This window comes from Microcaecilia unicolor, chromosome 2, assembly GCF_901765095.1.
Source record: "Microcaecilia unicolor chromosome 2, aMicUni1.1, whole genome shotgun sequence".
In the NCBI taxonomy this organism is placed as follows: Eukaryota; Metazoa; Chordata; class Amphibia; order Gymnophiona; family Siphonopidae; genus Microcaecilia; species Microcaecilia unicolor.
Genome location: NC_044032.1, coordinates 364,649,951 through 364,668,147, shown reverse-complemented (window position 1 = coordinate 364,668,147; position 18,197 = coordinate 364,649,951). Strand labels below are relative to the sequence as shown.

The window sequence follows — 18,197 nt, the reverse complement described above, 5'->3', positions numbered from 1 at the left end:
AAACACTTCTTGGAATCACTGTGGATTGAAATTCCATGTGTAAAGGGGAAAAGGATAATGATAGGAGTGTACTACCGTCCGCCTGACCGGGATGAACAGACAGATGCAGAAATGTTAAAGGAAATTAGGGGCGCAAACAAACTGGGCAACACAATAATAATGGGTGATTTCAATTTCCCCGATATTGACTGGGTAAATGTAACATCGGGGCACCCTAGGGAGGTAAAATTCCTTGATGAAAGGACAGCTTTATGGAGCAGCTGGTACAGGAGCCGACGAGAGAAGGACTAGACCTAGTCCTTAGTGGAGCGTATGATCTGGTGGTAATGGTGCTGGGGCCGCTTGATAACAGAGATCATAATATGATCGGATTTGATATTAGCTTTGAAGTAAGTATACATAGGAAATCAAATACGTTAGCGTTTAACTTTAAAAACGGAGACTATGATAAAATTAGAAGAACGGTGTGAAAAAACTTAGAGGAGCAGCTGCGAGGGTCAAAAGTTTACATCAGGTATGGATGCTGTTCAAAAACACCATCCTGGAAGCCCAGGCCAAATATATTCCGCGTATTAAAAAAAGGAGGACGGAAGACCAAACGACAGCTGGCGTGGTTAAAAAGTGAGATGAAGGAAGCTATTAGATCTAAAGAAAATCCTTCAGAAAATGGAAGAAGGAACCAACTGAAAATAATAAGAAACAGCATAAGGAATGTCAAGTCAAAAGCAAAGCGCTGATAAGGAAGGCTAAGAGGGACTTCGAAAAAAAGATTGCCTTGGAGGCAAAAACACATAGTAAAAAATGTTTTAGGTATGAAAAGCAGGAAGCCGGCAAAAGAATTGGTTGGACCACTAGATGACAGGAGTAGAAGGGGTGATCAGGGAAGACAAAGCCGTAGTGGAGAGATTAAATGAAATCTTTGCTTTGGTCTTCACTGAGGAAGATTTGAGTGGGATACCGGTGCCAGAAATGGTATTCAAAGCTGATGAGTCGGAGAAACTTAATGAATTCTCTGTAAACCTGGAGGATGTAATGGGGCAGTTCTACAAATTGAAGAGTAGCAAATATCCTGGACCAGATGGTGTTCATCCCAGAGTACTGATAAAGCTGAAAAATGGCAGATGATGTTTAATGTGAGCAAGTGCAAAGTGATGCATGTGTGAAAGAGGAACCCAAATTATAGCTACGTCATGAAAGGTTCCACATTAGGAGTCACAGACCAAGAAAGGGATCTAGGTGTCGTCGTTGATACGTTGAAACCACCTGCTCAGTGTGCTGCTGTGGCTAAGAAAACAAATAGAATGTTAGGTATTATTAGGAAAGGAATGGAAAACAAAAATGAGGATGTTATAATGCCTTTGTATCGCTCCATGGTGCAACCGCACTGCGAATATTGTGTTCAATTCTGGTCGCCGCATCTCAAAAAAGATGTAGTGGAATTAGAAAAGGTGCAGAGAAGGGCGACGAAAATGATAAAGGGGATGGGACGACTTCCTTATGAAGAAAGGCTAAAGCGGCTAGGGCTCTTCAGCTTGGAGAAAAGGCGGCTGAGGGGAGATATGATAGAGGTTTATAAAATAATGAGTGGAGTGGAACGGGTAGACGTGAATCATTTGTTTACTCTTTCCAAAAATACTAGGACTAGGGGGCATGCGATGAATCTACAAAGTAGTAAATTTAATACGAATCAGAGAGAACTTTTATTCACTCAATGTGTAATTAAACTCTAGAATTCATTGCCAAAGAATGTGGTAAAGGAAGTTAGCTTATTGGGGTTTAAAAAGGTCTGGACAGCTTCCTAAAGGAAAAGTCCATAGACCATTATTAAATTGAGTTAGGGAAAATCCACTGCTTATTTCTGGGATAAGCAGCGTAAAATGTATTGAGCTTTTTTGGGGATCTTGCCAGGTATTTGTTACCTGGATTGGCCATTGTTGGAAACAGGATGCTGGGCTTGATGGACCTTTGGTCTGTCCCAGTGTGTCAATACTTATGTACTTATATCATATCTGTCCTCCAGCACTGAATGTCTGGGTTAATGCAGCAACCTGAAATTAACCGGACATCAGCCAATTTTCAGACCAGTGTCTAGTTAATTCGACAGTTAGGACAGCCTTTTTATTGAATCTCACTGCTACTGTCTCTGCGGGTGCCTGAGCACCCCCAATATTTTTCCCTATAAGTCTGTAGATCTGGGACATTAAGCTCCATGCTGCAGAGCTACAGGAAAACACAGGAAGGAAGTTCTTCTGTATCCTAGCTACTGGTCTTGCCTCCCCCCCCCCGGAGTCTGTTGGCTGGTTCCAAAGAGGTTTGATTAACAGGAAATGGTGTGACGTCAAAAAGCTGAAGCTGGTCCAAACAAGGAGGTTTTCATTCTCTCCAATTCAGCTGCCACCATCTTGGTACACCCAAACCAATTTAATTGATAGGGCAACAAGCTCCGCCTACTGGCTTCAAATACTGGTACAATCCCCTCCTGCTTTCCCATGACCATTAAAACAACTTAGCTATAGGTGAGAGAGGGCCAGAGCCCAAGGTGGGGGGGGGGGGGCACATTTTGGTCCACCACCCCGCTGCAGCCCCCCCTTCTGCCATATCGCCGCCACCCTGCCTCGCTCCCCACCCACTGCCGCCACTGTACATCTTGGCTGGTGGAGGTCCCCAACCCCCACCAGCTGAAGCACCACCACCGCAAATACCTTGGCTGGTGGGGGTCCCCAACCCTCGCCAGCTGAAGACATTGTCCTGCATGCTCAATTTCACTAAAAGGAGTGTGCCAGACGTGAGGAGAAGAGAGAGCAGGGCAGGCAATGCAGCGGCGCCAGAGACCAGCGCTGGATGAAGTCTTCAGCTGATGGGGGTTGGGGTCCCCTGCCTGCCAAACCAGGGGCCCAGAGCAAATGTGGGGGGCCCAGGCACCCATGGCCCCACGTAGCTATGCCACTGTTTTGACAACTTTGAATATTTTTGTGTAGCCTCCCATATTAAGAAGGGTCTAGAAATATTAGAAGATTGGCAGCAGTCTTTTTAAGTTAAAGCTAAATAATAAGAAAATGAAGTTTGTGGTGTTTAGCTCTCCTTTTAATCATATTAATGAGGATGTTTTAAATATGTTGATGGTATAATATTTCCTCTGGAGACTAAATCAAAACTATTAGGGTGGTTTTTGATAATTACCTTACATTTGAACATCAGACTCAAGAGATAGCAGGTAGAGCCTTTAAGGTACTGTGGAAGTTGAGAAGTATAAGATCTAAGGGGCCCTTTTAGAAAGGCGCGTAGGTGCCTAAGCGCATCCAACGTGCGTCAATTTGGAACTACTGCCCGGCTACCGCGTGCCCCGGGCAGTAATTCCATTTTTAATGCGCATCCAATACGTGCGTCAGAAAACATTTCTTATTTTCTGCCACACAGTGCTAACCGGGCAGTAATCGGCAGTGTACGCACACTGACACTGCCCGGTTAGTGCGTGAGACCTTACCACCAAGTCAATGGTGGCAGAAAGGTCTCGGGCCCAAAATGGACATGTGCCAATTTTTAATTTGCCACAAATCCGTTCCCCCCCCCCCCCCCCCCCCAAAAAAAGGCCTCTTTTGCAGGCGCTCTAAAAATGGACCTATGAGCATCCAAAATACACGCTTACACTAGCGGAGGCCATTTTTCGGCGCGCCTTAGTAAAAGGATCCCTAATTTTTCTACAGAAATGTTTAGATTGATAGCCCACTCTTTGGTACTATTCCAGGTAGACTATTGAAACATAGTCTTCATGGGTTGTAGAGATGATCTAATTAAGAAAATTCAAACTGTTAAACACGATATCTCATCTAATTTATAAGGTACCAAAGTTTGAGAGAGCCACCCCACTGTTGCTACATTTACATTGGCTGCCTATGCAGGCACATGTAGTATTTTAAGTTATGCTCCTTGGTTTTGCTGATTTTACATGGTTTGGCACCCTAATATATGGCCTCCCTTATCCATCTATCTGTTAGGCCCTCCAGTTCTGACTGTAGGAATTTTTTACTGCTTCATTTCCCTAATCCTAAGAGGATCAAATACAAGAATCATCATGCTAGTACTTTTGCATATCAAGCTGCTACCCCCTGAATAGTCTTCCCTGCAACATTAGGGGTCTGGCTGGGTGTGTTAAATTTAGGAAGATGTTGAAATCTTTTTTTTTTATTTAGAAAATACCTGTCTTAGTCATTGCTGAGCACTATTTCTGGTAACTTTTTAATTATGTGTTTTGATATGAGATGAACTTTGCATTGTAACTTATTCCTTGGAATGCCCAGTTTCTCATTATGTAAGCCACACTGAACTCATGAGGGACATGTGGGGTATAATAAGTCGTGTAACGTAATGGAAAAGTTCCTGCACTAATCACTTAGTGTGATATTTTAATTTTATTAGTTATGTTTATATTAACTGTAAATTCTCTGGTTATGCTGATTTCTTGTATGTAAACTGCTTAGAACCACAAGGTCATTGCAGTATATAAATACTTTTTAGTTTATTAATGAAGAAGAAAATGAAGGATGGGCAAGCCAATAGCATTCAGCCTTTCAAAGGAATCATCTAAGAAGTTTGAGACCTGGTTGATACCAGGGTTGAAATTTTCTTCTCAAAGAAGTCGCAAGGACTGTATATACAGGGACAACCCTGTTCATGGTGGTACGAAGAGAGTAGTTCCAGCAGGTAACCTGTTTATCAAGAGGTAGAAAGCTGAAATCCAGTGGGAAAGTTTGTTTTTTGTTTTTTTTTTTCAGCACATTCCGCAAAATTTTCAAGGGAAAAGGATTTCAGATTTCTAACCATAAGTGATTGGGAGGAGGTAAAATGAAGGGTGGAAGAGGGATGTTGCCACTGAAATGTAATGGGTGAATGATCTGGCCAGGGGAGTGAGAGAGAGAGGAGATATTAGTAATGGTAGAAGAATGGGCTATAAGACATCGAGAGTTTGATCTGCTAAATGAGTAGGAAAGGGAATGAGTTGAGCAAGTCCAAGGTCATAAAGAAAGATAGTACAATCATGACTGATAGTGGTGGGGTCATCAAAATGACTATTCAGATAACCAAGAAAAACGAGGGATCAGAAGACAATACCAGAGTGCGCTACAAATCATAGATGCCTTGAAGTTAGGAAAGAGCGATGGGAAGCAGCTCGTATATTAGAGAGACATCTAGTGGGGAAGTACCTAATATTCTATGGGCAAAAAGTTCAAAACAAGGGTGGTGGTGAGAGCTCAGAACTTGAATTTGCAGAAGGTCAGAGAAAATGAAGGCAAGGCCAGCATCCCTCTCCAAATGTAGTGTCCTTCCCAATTCTTTGGTGCGATAAAGTGTTGTTTTTTACTACATTTTCTCTGTTCTCCAATCTTATATTTTATTTCTGTTTGGTAGGGGGAAGTGTGAACAAAGCTGTCTTCTTCACACACTGTATTTTGTTGACGTTTTCTCATTTTATCCTACTGGTTATCCCTTTCCTGCCTCCTCTTGTACTTTTATGTTTCTATCCTTTTGTATTCCTTGTGTCTTTCTGTCCCATGTCTCTGTCTCGCCTTTTTCCCAATGATATGTTTTCAGTTTTTTCCTATTTCCTTCTGCTATGAGGCACTCAGAGGAGCTTGGGCAGAGAAAGCCCCAAGTGTGCCAGCTCCCTCCAAACCCTGAGACCTCTGCAGCAAAGATTTTAGGGGCCCGATGGTGAAGGAAGTGTGGTACAGCATTTAGAAAACTGAACTGCCAACTTGGAATTTTTTAGAGTCAGGAAAATATTTCCTTAAATTTTATTTCATTTTTCTCATTTTTTTTTCTTTTATGTTTTTTAAGGAGTGGAGGAGAGAAGACACACAATTCTACATGTTTACTGCTTTCCCCATGATTTTTACTCTTTACTTTCCCTTTCTTCCAACTTCTCTCACCGTCAGCCTCTTCTGTCTAGTCTCTATCTAATGTGACTTTTTGGCCAGGGCCTAGTGGTGATGCAGGCCAAAATCTAGACCTATCAATGGTGGCAGCAGCAGCAGCCGAAGCAAATGCTAAATTTTGGGAACTTGGCACCAGGAAAACTTCCAGTCTGATATTACCATTATTCATATCTTCATCTATGTATCCTTCTGTTTTTCCTGGGCAAATGACCTTCAACCAGTGATTTTTGTATTTATTTTTTCTTTAATTGAGGTAACCCTATATTTAATTATACCTTCTTGAGATGATTTCTCATGAATTCCTTTATCTCAATGTGCTTTTCTTTTTCTTTACTGAACATTGCAGGCTTCTTTCCTATGCCAATCCTCAGTACCTTTCTTATAATATTCTGTTTTTTATATGACTTGAGTGCTTGCAGAGCTAACTGTAAAATGAAAAGTGCGGTCGGCCAAGTGTTGTGATTGGCCTGTGAAGTGTAAAAATGGTCAGGTAATTCAAGGGTCGGTTGCTGGAAAAGAAAACGGCAAGAAGCTTAGGTTTTGGTTCATAAATGATATGGTACGTTGAGGATCCATCTGGCTTGTAACACTGCTGCTCTCATTTTTTGGCCTTGCAGGGCTGTTTAGGATCCTTGCTCAGGTAGCTCAGTCACTACAAGAGCAGTCCTTGGCAGGGAACAACAAACTGTGGTTCCCTCTGAAGTCTGTTACATGTGTACTCTGCTTCTGGTGTTGACACCTCCTAACTCCCTTACCTTCTCTCCTGGAGGCTGTGAAGATGGTCCCTGCAACATCTCCAGCCTCAGCCAGCCTAAGAAACAGAGGCTACATCAGGGAATCAAACTGCCAAACAAATGCTGGCCACAAAGACAGGAGCATGTGCATGGAAGAGGAAGTACACCCTTGCCGCATGTTTTGGGTTCAGTTTAATTTTTGGTCCATTGTTTCTGAAATCCATTGAATTGGGGTCTGTTGAATCGAAGGTCAACTGTATTTTGATATACCACAAATGGTTTACAATTAAAATAAGGGGGGATGAGATGGTTCACTTGATGTAAATAGGGCAAACAACAAACTCAGGGGGGACCATAATAGGGATATACAGAATTAATATTATAATATATTTTATAACTTAAAAAGGGTAAGTGTGGTATGGTTTAAAAAAACAAAACCCAACCACATAGGGTGATTTGCTGTTGTGGAATATCTATGTGGCATCTACAGATGGGAAAACAAAATTAGTGCAGTGTTAGCATTCTAATTTTTGATGGTGTACAGCCCTAGAGGTGGCACTACACTAGCCCTGCCACATGGGAGATTTGGGTTCAGTTCCCCAGTGCAGTCTCTTCTTGGGCTGGAGATGCTACAAAGATTGTACTTGTAGCTGTCTAACGATTTTTACCTATTTAATATCTTTCATTCCCCTTTGTCATCAAGCAAGACAAATTTTAAGTACTGAGATCTTTGCAGCAATGGTATAGAATGAACATAAAATCGGACTATTTTGCAGCAGTTGGTGCCAACATACTGCGTGCATGACTTCATGACAGGCATGGAGTTGTGAAATGCTTTATAAAATAAACGGGCTCGTTGAAGCCCCTGAATGGTGTCATGGGAGATTAGTCAGAGCTGTCACTGCTGTATAAAGGCAGAAAGCCTTATTAGGATTGTAGAGGAGAAAGGCATATTGTACTAGAATAGAAAGGTATCTGTAAATATTAGCTTAAGTTTAGAAGACTGAAGCATTCCACAGGTTTTCAAAATTTAAAATGTCTAAAATATATCAATACTACAGCCTTTTATAGGCACATCACCTAAGCAATAGCGTCTACTGAGAAAGCTCCATCCGCCTGTCTGTGTGTCCAATCTGTACACATGGGTACAAAGACACACACACACGTCGTGCGCATGCACAGGCCTCATACATAATCTTTTCACACTCAAGATGCATGAGTTTGCAAATGGAGGAAGGGGGAACACATCATTTTGTCACACTGTGTGTGTGCTTTTCTCTTTATTCTAAGATCCATCCGAAACAACAAAATTTGAGACGTTGACATTTTGGAGCTCTGCCTTTCAAAATTTCTGATAAAACATGTGACCAAAAACTATTGTACATATAGAGACTCATTTTCAAAGTGCATAAACTTATAAAGGGGGCGTGTTGGGGGTGTTTCCATGGCTTGGATGTTTAGCAGCCATAATGGAACAAAACCAAAATGTCTAGGGCAAAAACTTCAATGTTTTGGTCTAGACCTGTTTTTCTAACAAATATGACACAAAAAGGTGCCCTAAATGACCAGATGACCACTGGAGGGATTCAGGGATGACCCCCCTTTACTCCACCCAGTGGTCACTGACCCCCTTCCATTCCCAGAAAATGTGAATAAAAATAGTACTCAGCAGCTTCTGACAGCCTCAGATGTTATAGCCAGGTCCATTAGAGCAGCATGCTGGTCATCGGAGTAGTCTAGTGGTGGGTGCCGTGCACTGTAGACAGGTGGACCCAAGCCCATACATCCTCCTATCTTTTACACTTGAGGTGGAAAATGTGAACCCTCCAAAACTCACCAGAAACCCACTGTACCCACATATAGGTGCCCCCTTCATCCATAAGGGCTATTGTAGTGGTGTACAGTTGGAGGTAGTGGGTTTTGGGTGAGTTTTAGAGGGCTCAGCAGACAAAATAAGGGAGCAATGATATGAAGTCTACAGCAGTGCCCCATTGCTTTCCTGGGGTGTCTGGGAGACCAGTCTGCTAAAACCGCTGGCCCTCCTAAATCCCAGTGGCTTGATTTTGTGTGTTTTTAACTTGTGGATTTTTTGTTTTGGTTTTCGAAAATGACCTAAAAAGATAAATGCACAAATCAGAAAACCTTCTTCAAAATGGTATTTTTGAAGGAAAAAAAAAAAGACTATTTTTTTTTTTTGAAAATGGGTATATTTCCTATTCGGATTTGATTCATTTAGCGCAAAACAACCAAAGCCCGACTTAGATGCAGTGTTGAAAATGCCCCTCTATGTAACTTTGTAATTCTATATGCTTTGAAAATGAGCACCATAGTAAACCAAATGAAGATGGGCAGTAAATCTGTTTTACCGTGTGAGACTGTGTACAAATGCATCCTGAATCCCAGTGATCTTCCCTGATGTGACCATGCACACATTCTCTGACTCCATTGCTGGTACAAGACATAAGCCCAAGGATCTACACGATCTGCTTCTAATCTGCGGAACACCTTGGTGCAGCAAAAATCCATTGCCCTTTCTTTTATAAGACTTTGATAAATTTGCTTCTGCACTCAGGACTGCCAAGAGGGGTGGGGGACAGGGGGTGCAAAATTCCCTGGGCATGGCCTCCAAGAGGGGTCCCGGGCCTAGCGCCAGCAAGCTGCTTCTTGCCTGCTTCCGGGTCTGTCCTTCCCTTCCCCTGAATGATTGCATTAGTGCGATATCGCGTTAATGCAATCATCCAGATCCTGACTCCCAGCACGAACAGGAGCAGGAGAGGACAGACCATGGGAGCAGGCACACAGGAATTGGATTGCTGGCGCTCCCCCCCCCCCCCCCCCCCCCCCCCCCGGAGTCAAACACAGAAGGGTAAGGGGGCAGGCTGGTGGGAGCTGCAGTGCGAGGGAGGGGGAAGCAGCTTGCAGTGGTCCGGTTCTGCCCGGGCCTGGCTATGTCTCTCAGCGGATCTGTCTGCACTTACTCTGTCGTGTCTAAACCCAAATTTGGTCTGTTAAATTGGGGTGAGAGCAATAGTTGTGACACACAACATGCTCCCAGCCCTGAATAAAAAAAAAAAAATTATGAAATAGCAGACTTTGTAAGCCGCCTGGGGACAGAGAAATGATTACTGTACCTAAATCCAGCTGTCTAGTAGCACTATAGAAATGATTAGTAGTAATACAACTCATCTTAAGCTACCAATGAAAAGACGTGAACTAAGGTTGTCTAAGGTACCTGAAGATTGGAGGGTGGCCAATGTAATGACAACTTTTTAAAAGGACTAGAGGGGTGACCTGGGAAACTAGGGAGCAGTTAACCTGATGTTGGTACCAGGCAAAATAAATGAAACTAATTATAAAGAATAAAATTACTAAACATATAGGCAACATGGTTTAATTGCACAAAGTCAACATGGATTCAGCCAAGGGAAGTCTTGCCTCACCAATTTGCTACATTTTTTTTGAAGGCATGAATAAACATGTGGATAAAGGTTGAGTTGGTTGTTGTACTGTATCTAGGTTTTCAAAAAGCATTTAAGAAAGTCTCTCATGAAAAACTCCCGAGGAAATTTAAATGTTGCAGAATAAGAGGTAATGTCCTCTTATCGACTGGGAACTGGTTAAAAGAAAGCAAAGTATAGATTTAAATGGCCAATCAGGTGAGTAGTGGCGTGCCACAGGATTTTGTACTGGAACTGGTGTTTTTTAACATATCTATAAGTCATCTGGAAATAGGAGCAAATGAGTGAGGTTGCCATTTGCAGATGGCACCAAATTTATTCAAAGTTGCTTAAACACTAGCAGACTTTGAGAAATTGCAGGAGGAACTTGGAAACTTGCACATTCAGATGGCATGTTATAACCACACCTCAAGTATTACATGCAGTTCCGGTCACTGCTTCTCAGAGGTACAGAAGACTTACAAGATTACAGAGAAGGGTAACCAAAATGGTTAAGGGAATGGAACAACTCTTATATGATGAAAGGATAAGGAGGCTGGAGCTCTTCAGCTTGGAGAAGAGATGGCTGAAGGGAGATAACGTCTATAAAAAAAAAAAAGGCATACGCTATGAAGTTATATAGTAATACATTTACAAGAAATAAAAGTAACATTTTTCACTCAACATACTGTTAAGCTCTGGAATTTGTTTCTGGAAGGTGTGATCAGAGCAGTTAGTATAGCTGGGTTAAAAAAAAAAAAAGTTTGGATAACCTTTTTGAGATAAAGTCCATAAACCTATTAAGGTAGACCTGGGAAAACTACTGCTTATCTCTGAGGTTATTATGTAGCATGGAAACTTGCTACTTTTGGGGACACTGCCAGGTGCCTGTGACCTGTACTGGCCACTGTTGGAAGCGGATACAGGGCTAGATGAACATTGTTTGACCCAGTAGGGCAATTCAAAAAATCTTCTCAACCAGGGTGATGTACAGAGCACCAGTTAAACTTTCCTCATTGGTGGTGAGGGCTACAGCAGCTTCTTGTGTGTTTCAAATCTAATTTGATAAAATGTTTAATCTCTTTTAGAAAAAAAAACCCTAGTTTTTTCCAGTGCGGCTCGTTTTCTTGTGGAGCTTCTCAGCCTTTGCCAGTGCTGGATGTGGGTCTGGCTCCCAGGAAAATGCGTTGTTTGTTTTTTTTTTAATTTCTTTGAACTGCCTGTGCTGTTGTCAGTGGAGGTTGAGAGGAATGCTGGGTTAAGAGGAACAGAAAATAATTCTGCATTATTCATTTATCAGTAATTAAATTTACGTTCAAGTGTTACAAAAATGTATTTATCTGTTCATTCTGGAACAAGCAATGCAGTCCTTACTGGATCTTGCCTCTATGTATCATATTTCAAAAAGGAAAATGATCTAGTTTGTATTTTGATTTGTTGGTTTCAGGCATATCCTAAAGATGAACAAGAGCAGCTCTGAGTTGGAGAAATTCAGTCATGGCTCTACTGAAAGCCTGCCTTCACCTTCCAGAGCTCCCACCGTTCGCTTCATTGCTGGTTCCACAGACAGCCTGGCTTCGGACACGAGGACCGAGGGAGGTGAGAAACCTGTAGTCTGCTTTCAGATCTCTGGAACAGTCTTTGCAGCTGACCCACGGGGATCTGCTTACAGTGGCTGTAGCCCACTAGGGCTCAGAGCCAGACAGGGCGCTTATACAAGCCTTTCTTACCAGCTGCCTGGTAATGTGAAGAGAGGTAGAGCACATTGAGCAATTGCTCTCATTTCCTCTCCCCCCTTCATTTTTTTCAAAAGCCCCAATTGCATAGCCATAGGAGCAGCTATCAGCTGTAGAACAGTCTGTCACTGTCTGTCACTGTGGCCACCACTAAGCAGCCAATGGGTTAGGGCAGTGCCAATGCAGTTAGACTGTATAGCCACCGGACCTTCAGGCCTTGTGTTTGAGTGGGTGGGAGAAAATCCCAGACCTGTTAAACCCTGGTCTCCCCCATTCCTCCAAACCCTAATGCCAGCTCCAAGCTGGCGTAGGGTTTGGTGCGCTGCCTGCTGATCCTGAGGAAGGAATGCGGGAGATCCTCATTTGCATGTAATTAATGGTCAGACCCGGCGAGCGCGTTGTTACACATGCTCGCCTGCTCTGATCATCATGCGGGAGCAAACGCGGGCATTAGTACGGCGCTATTGGCCTCTTAGCACCCACATTTGCTTTTGATCATCTGGGCACTAGAAACTTAATTGGATGACCTTATAAGCAAGTTGAACATGTTCTTATTTCACTTTGTTCCGTCCATAAAACTGCCGTGAAAATTGTATCTTTAATCTTTTTAACACTGCTAGGAGACTTGGCTAAATTCTCCAGTGTTAAAATGTAGGTAGAGACACTGCCTGCACAAACTTATATAAGGTGTGAGACCCCATATGGTCCCTGCCCTGCCGCCATTGGTACTGAGGTTCAGGGGCGTAACTAGGTGGGGGCATGGGCCCCCACAGATTTAGCCCTGGCCTCCTCCTCCCCCGCTGCCAGGTACCTTTGCTGGCGGGGTCCCCAACCCCCGCCAGCCGAAGTCGTCTTCAGCGCTGGTCTCTGGCACGTTCACTGATCTGTTTCTGTGAGTCTTGACTCCTGACGTCCTGGGAACCCCCAGCCAGTCAGGTTTTCAGGATATCCACAATGAATATTCATGAGAGAGATTTTCATTCAGTGGAAGAGGTGCATGCAAATCTCTTATGATTATTCATTTTGGATATCCTGGCTTGGGATTCCCACAAGACAGGTTTGGTAACCACTTCCATAGATGTAAATCTAAACTATTTTGGTTCAATACTACTACTACTACTTAACATTTCACATAAACACATAGGTCCATGGCTTGCTTAACTCCTCATCGGCCTTTTTTAAACTTTAAATGTCAATTTTTTAATTGTTTAATGAATTTTTAAAAACAGTTTAAAGTCTCAAACATCAATATAAATCACTTATCTTAGCATGTAAAAAGGACCTGCTGCCAGCGTGGGCCATGTTTCACCAATAGCTTCATCAGGGTACGGTCCTAAAATAAAAAAACAGAATCAAATCCTCTCTATTCAACAACAACAAAAAAAATCTCAAAAACAATCTAAATAATGTGGAAAAACTCACCTCCTAATACCAGCCTTCAACACTAACAAACATGGGGGAGGCACCTTCAAATACAAAATTCTAATAAATCACATGGTACAAGAGAATGAATCAGATATGATAGTGTTGGGCTAGCATGTGTGTCTAGTAATTGATGCCCCCGCTTTTTAATTTTTATTTCTGACTATTACAAATTTGATTTATAGATGTAGATCTGTGCACATCTGGGAGTCACAGCCACAGGAAAAGGTTGATAAGCATTGACTGCGGGGTGGGGGGGGGGTAGTGTTTAAAGCAGGTGAACTTTAGGAGATGATGGAAGCTGATTGGTAACGAAGGAGCTTGACACAAGTCGAGCAAAGATATTTTTGATACTTGCCGAAAACTTTCCCACTCTGCTTTTCATTAACCTCTGCGAAAGTGTATCTGTTCTCCTCCCTATCCAGTGCACACCCTCCACTTCTCTAGTCCTCCTATGGGCTGTGTATATACTGCATAGTCTGTAGCTCAGGGGTGAAAAGGGTGCAGATAGGGCTGCTTCCTGTGCAGTTAGTTGGCACACTCTGAGATTTTGGAAATGCTACAGTGTTTGGTTTCTTGCCCTCTGGGAGAGATGAGTGTAACTTAAGAAGCATTCCTAAATCCACCCAGACAAAAGAGCAGGAACAGGAGCTGAGAACCGAAACTAGGTTGCTTAATTAGGTGTATGCTACTGAACCCCTGGCTATTATAGGTAAGGGGACCGAAACAAAAAAAGGCAAAGATCTGCCACAGAAATAGCAAACCAAAAGAAAAAAAGCAGATCAAAAAAAAGACAAAAAATGGAACAGGAGGGTAACAGAAGAAGTGGTTTATTACAACTTGTAATAAACCACTTCTTCTGTTACCCTCCTGTTCCATTTTTTTTTGTCTTTTTTCGATCTGCTTTTTTTCTTTTGGTTTTATAGGTAAGGGGACAGTAAGAAAAAAGGCTGGAGTGTTTTGGAGTAATAACATCTAACCCCCACCCCCGTCTCTCTTACCTAATGGGTATTTATAGGGGTCTTAAAGCTCGTAGACCTGTTATTATTATTATTATTATTATTATTTATTGCACTTGTATCCCACATTTTCCCACCTATTTGCAGGCTCAATGTGGCTTACAAAGACCTGTTATGGTATCTCCATACCAGGGTAAAGAATACAATTGGTGTTACAAAGAGTCAAGGAGAACAGGAGGATTTGGTCAAGCAGAAGGATACATTCTGAATAAAGGTGGCTAGGTGTTGTATTATAGTTGGTTATGGGTTTTCGTGGTAGGCTTTGTTAAAGAGAGAGGTTTTCAGAAATTTGCGGAAGTTACTTAATTCGTTGATCGATTTCAAGTGAGATGGAAGTGCATTCCACAGCTGCATACTCATATAAGAAAAGCTGGTCGCGTGTGTTGGTTTGTATTTTAGACCTTTACAACTAGGGGAAGTGTAGGTTAAGAAAGGTGCGGGAAGATCTTTTAGCATTTCTGGGTGGTAGGTCCACGATGTGTAGCATTTAGGTCGGGGCATCTCCGTAAATGATTCTGTGAACAATCGTGCAGATCTTGAACTCAATATGTTCTTTAAAAGGGAGCCAGTGTAGTTTCTTTCTTAGGGGTTTTGCACTTTCATATTTTGTTTTTCCAAATATGAGTCTGGCTGCGGTATTCTGGGCTTTTTGAAGTTTCTTGATGGTCTGTTCTTTACAGCCAGCGTAAAGTGCATTGCAATAGTCCAGGTGACTTAATACCATTGACTGAACCAGGTTCCGAAAGATAGCTCTTGGGAAGAAAGGTTTTACTCTTTTGAGTTTCCACATGGAGTGGAACATTTTCTTGGTTGTATTCTTCACGTGATTTTCAAGTGTGAGATTTCGATCAATGGTAACTCCTAGTATTTTTGGAAAGCGTGAACAGACGCTTCACATCCGCCTGTTCCACTCCACTCATTTTATATACCTCTATCATGTCTCTCCTCAGCCGTCTCTTCTCCAAGCTGAATAGCCCTAGCCTCCTTAATCTTTCTTCATAGGGAAGTCGTCCTATCCCCACTATCATTTTAGTCGCCCTTCGCTGCACCTTTTCCAATTCTACTATATCTTTCTTGAGATACGGCGACCAGAATTGAACACAATACTCAAGGTGTGGTCGCACCATGGAGCGATACAACGGCATTATAACATCCTCACACCTGTTTTCCATACCTTTCCTAATAATACCCAACATTCTATTTGCTTTCCTAGTCGCAGCAGCACACTGAGCAGAAGGTTTCAGCGTATTATCGACGACGACACCCAGATCCCTTTCTTGGTCCGTAACTCCTAACGTGGAACCTTGCATGATGTAGCTATAGTTCGGGTTCTTTTTTTCCCACATGCATCACCTTGCACTTGCTCACATTAAACGTCATCTGCCATTTAGCCGCCCAGTCTCCCAGTCTCGTAAGGTCCTCTTGTAATTTTTCACAATCCTGTCGCGATTTAACAACTTTGAATAACTGTGTCATCAGCAAATTTAATTACCTCGCTAGTTACTCCCATCTCTAAATCATTTATAAATATATTAAAAAACAGCGGTCCTAGCACAGACCCCTGAGGAACCCTACTAACTACCCTTCTCCATTGTGAATACTGATCATTTAACCCCACTCTCTGTTTCCTATCCTTCAACCAGTTTTTAATCCACAATAGGACATTTCCTCCTATCCCATGACCCTCCAATTTCCTCTGTAGCCTTTCATGAGGTACCTTGTCAAACGCCTTTTGAAAATCCAGATACACAATATCAACCGGTTCCCCTTTGTCCACATGTTTGTTTACTCCTTCAAAGAATTGAAGTAAATTGGTCAAGCAAGATTTCCCCACACAAAAGCCGTGCTGACTTGGTCTCAGTAATCCATATCCTCGGATGTGCTCTGTAATTTTGTTTTTTATAATAGCCTCTACCATTTTCCCCGGCACTGACGTCAGACTCACCGGTCTATAATTTCCCGGATCTCCCCTGGAGCCTTTTTTAAAAATCGGCGTTACATTGCCCACCCTCCAATCTTCCGGTACCACGCTCGATTTTAAAGATAAGTTGCATACCACTAGCAGTAGCTCCGCAAGCTCATTTTTCAGTTCTATCAGTACTCTAGGATGAATACCATCCGGTCCAGGAGATTTGCTACTCTTCAGTTTGCTGAACTGCCCCATTACGTCCTCCAGGTTTACCGTGAAGTCAGTAAGTTTCTCCGACTCGTCCACTTGAAATACCATTTCCGACACCGGTATCCCACCTAAATCTTCCTCGGTGAAGACCGAAGCAAAGAATTCATTCAGTCTCTCCGCTATGTCTTTGTCTTTCTTGATCGCCCCTTTTACCCCTCGGTCATCCAGCAGCCCAACCGATTCTTTTGCCGGCTTCCTGCTTTTAATATAACAAAAAAAATTTTTACTATGTTTTTTTGACTCTAATGCTATCTTTTTTTCGTAATCCCTCTTGGCCTTCTTTATCTGCGATTTCCTTTAGGTCATGTTTTAATGGGATGTAAATCGTGACATCATCTGCATATATGTATGGATTGAGATTTTGATTCTCTAATAGCTTGGCTAGGGGTAGCATCATTAGGTTAAAGAGGGTCGGTGAGAGGGGGGATCCTTGGGGAACTCCGCAATCCGCATTCATGTATCCATGGGGCTGATATTGCCGCGTTAGTTGTTACTTGGTATGATCTTGTTGTCAGGAATCCTCTAAACCAGTTAAGAACATTACCTCCAACTTCAAAGTATTCCAGGATGTGTAATAATATTCCATGGTCGACCATGTCGAAGGCACTGGACATGTCAAATTGCAGGAGAAGTATGTTATTGCCAGTTGCAATTGTTTGTTTAAATTTATTCATTAAAGTTACTAGTACTGTTTCTGTGCTGTAGTTCGATCGAAATCCTGATTGAGATTCGTGCAGAATTGAATGTTTATTGAGGTGGTTAGTGAGCTGTTTCGTCAATTACCCAATTCTTTTAGAATATATAGCAATTTAAAGGTAACAAACGTAATAGTGCTGAGTGACTTCACTTTTCCTGTGAATGTTGATTGCATTACCCAAGAGGTTTTTGTGCAATGACTGAGCTGGGGTTTACCCTGACAGAATGCTGCTCTGTACAATCTCGACTCTGCAATTTTATTCCTCTCCCTACCCCATTTTGCTTTTTGGTTAGGGTTGTAACTGCTGCTTCATCCAGGTTTATCCCCCCCCCCCCCCCCCCATACACACACACACTTTTTGGTAAAGGATGTAACTGCTGCTTTGTGCAGGTTTATTCCCTCCCCCCCCCACTTTGATTATGATTGTAATTGCCACTTCCTGCAGGTTCACCCCCCCTTTTATTGTTAGGGTCGTAACTGCTGCTTTGTGCAAGTTTACTACTACTACTACTATTTAGCATTTCTATAGCGCTACAAGGCGTACGCAGCGCTGCACAAACATAGAAGAAAGACAGTCCCTGCTCAAAGAGCTTACAATCTAATAAGTTTACTGCCCCCCCCATTCATGTTTAGGGTTGTAACTGCCGCTTAATGCAGGTCACCCCTCCCCCCCAAGCTTTTTTTTAGCATGAAAATCATTTCATTTTGTTTTGAATGGTAATAGAGATAATCTGTGTTTATCTTATGCTTTTTGGAATTTTGTTTCTGTTCTTGTCCCCACCAGATCCACCAGGAGGGCATTGCAAGCATCCCTCGCCTTCTCTGTGAAGAAGTATTTCCTGATGTTGCTTTTACATTTTCCTTCTTTACAATTTATTTCATGTCGCCTAGTTCCACATCCCATTTTTGGAAAATGTTTATTTCATCATTAATACCTTTCAAATATTTTAAACATCTGTATCGTATCTCCTCTGTCACTCCTTTCCTCAAGAGTATACATATTCAGGTCTTGAAGTCTCGTCTCCTGGCACAGACTCCAC

General features: G+C 42.4%; 1 protein-coding gene across 5 annotated transcripts in view; it reads left to right on the top strand.

Moving 5' to 3' along the window:
- The window catches only part of PRAG1 (PEAK1 related, kinase-activating pseudokinase 1), a 115,566-nt gene that overhangs the window by 58,442 nt on the left and 38,927 nt on the right, over positions 1-18,197 (top strand). For all 5 annotated transcript variants that reach the window (XM_030194527.1, XM_030194528.1, XM_030194531.1 and 2 more), the window contains one exon: positions 11,552-11,703. In XM_030194527.1, the coding sequence (XP_030050387.1) occupies positions 11,552-11,703 (152 nt within the window). The remainder of the gene's footprint in view (positions 1-11,551; positions 11,704-18,197) is intronic.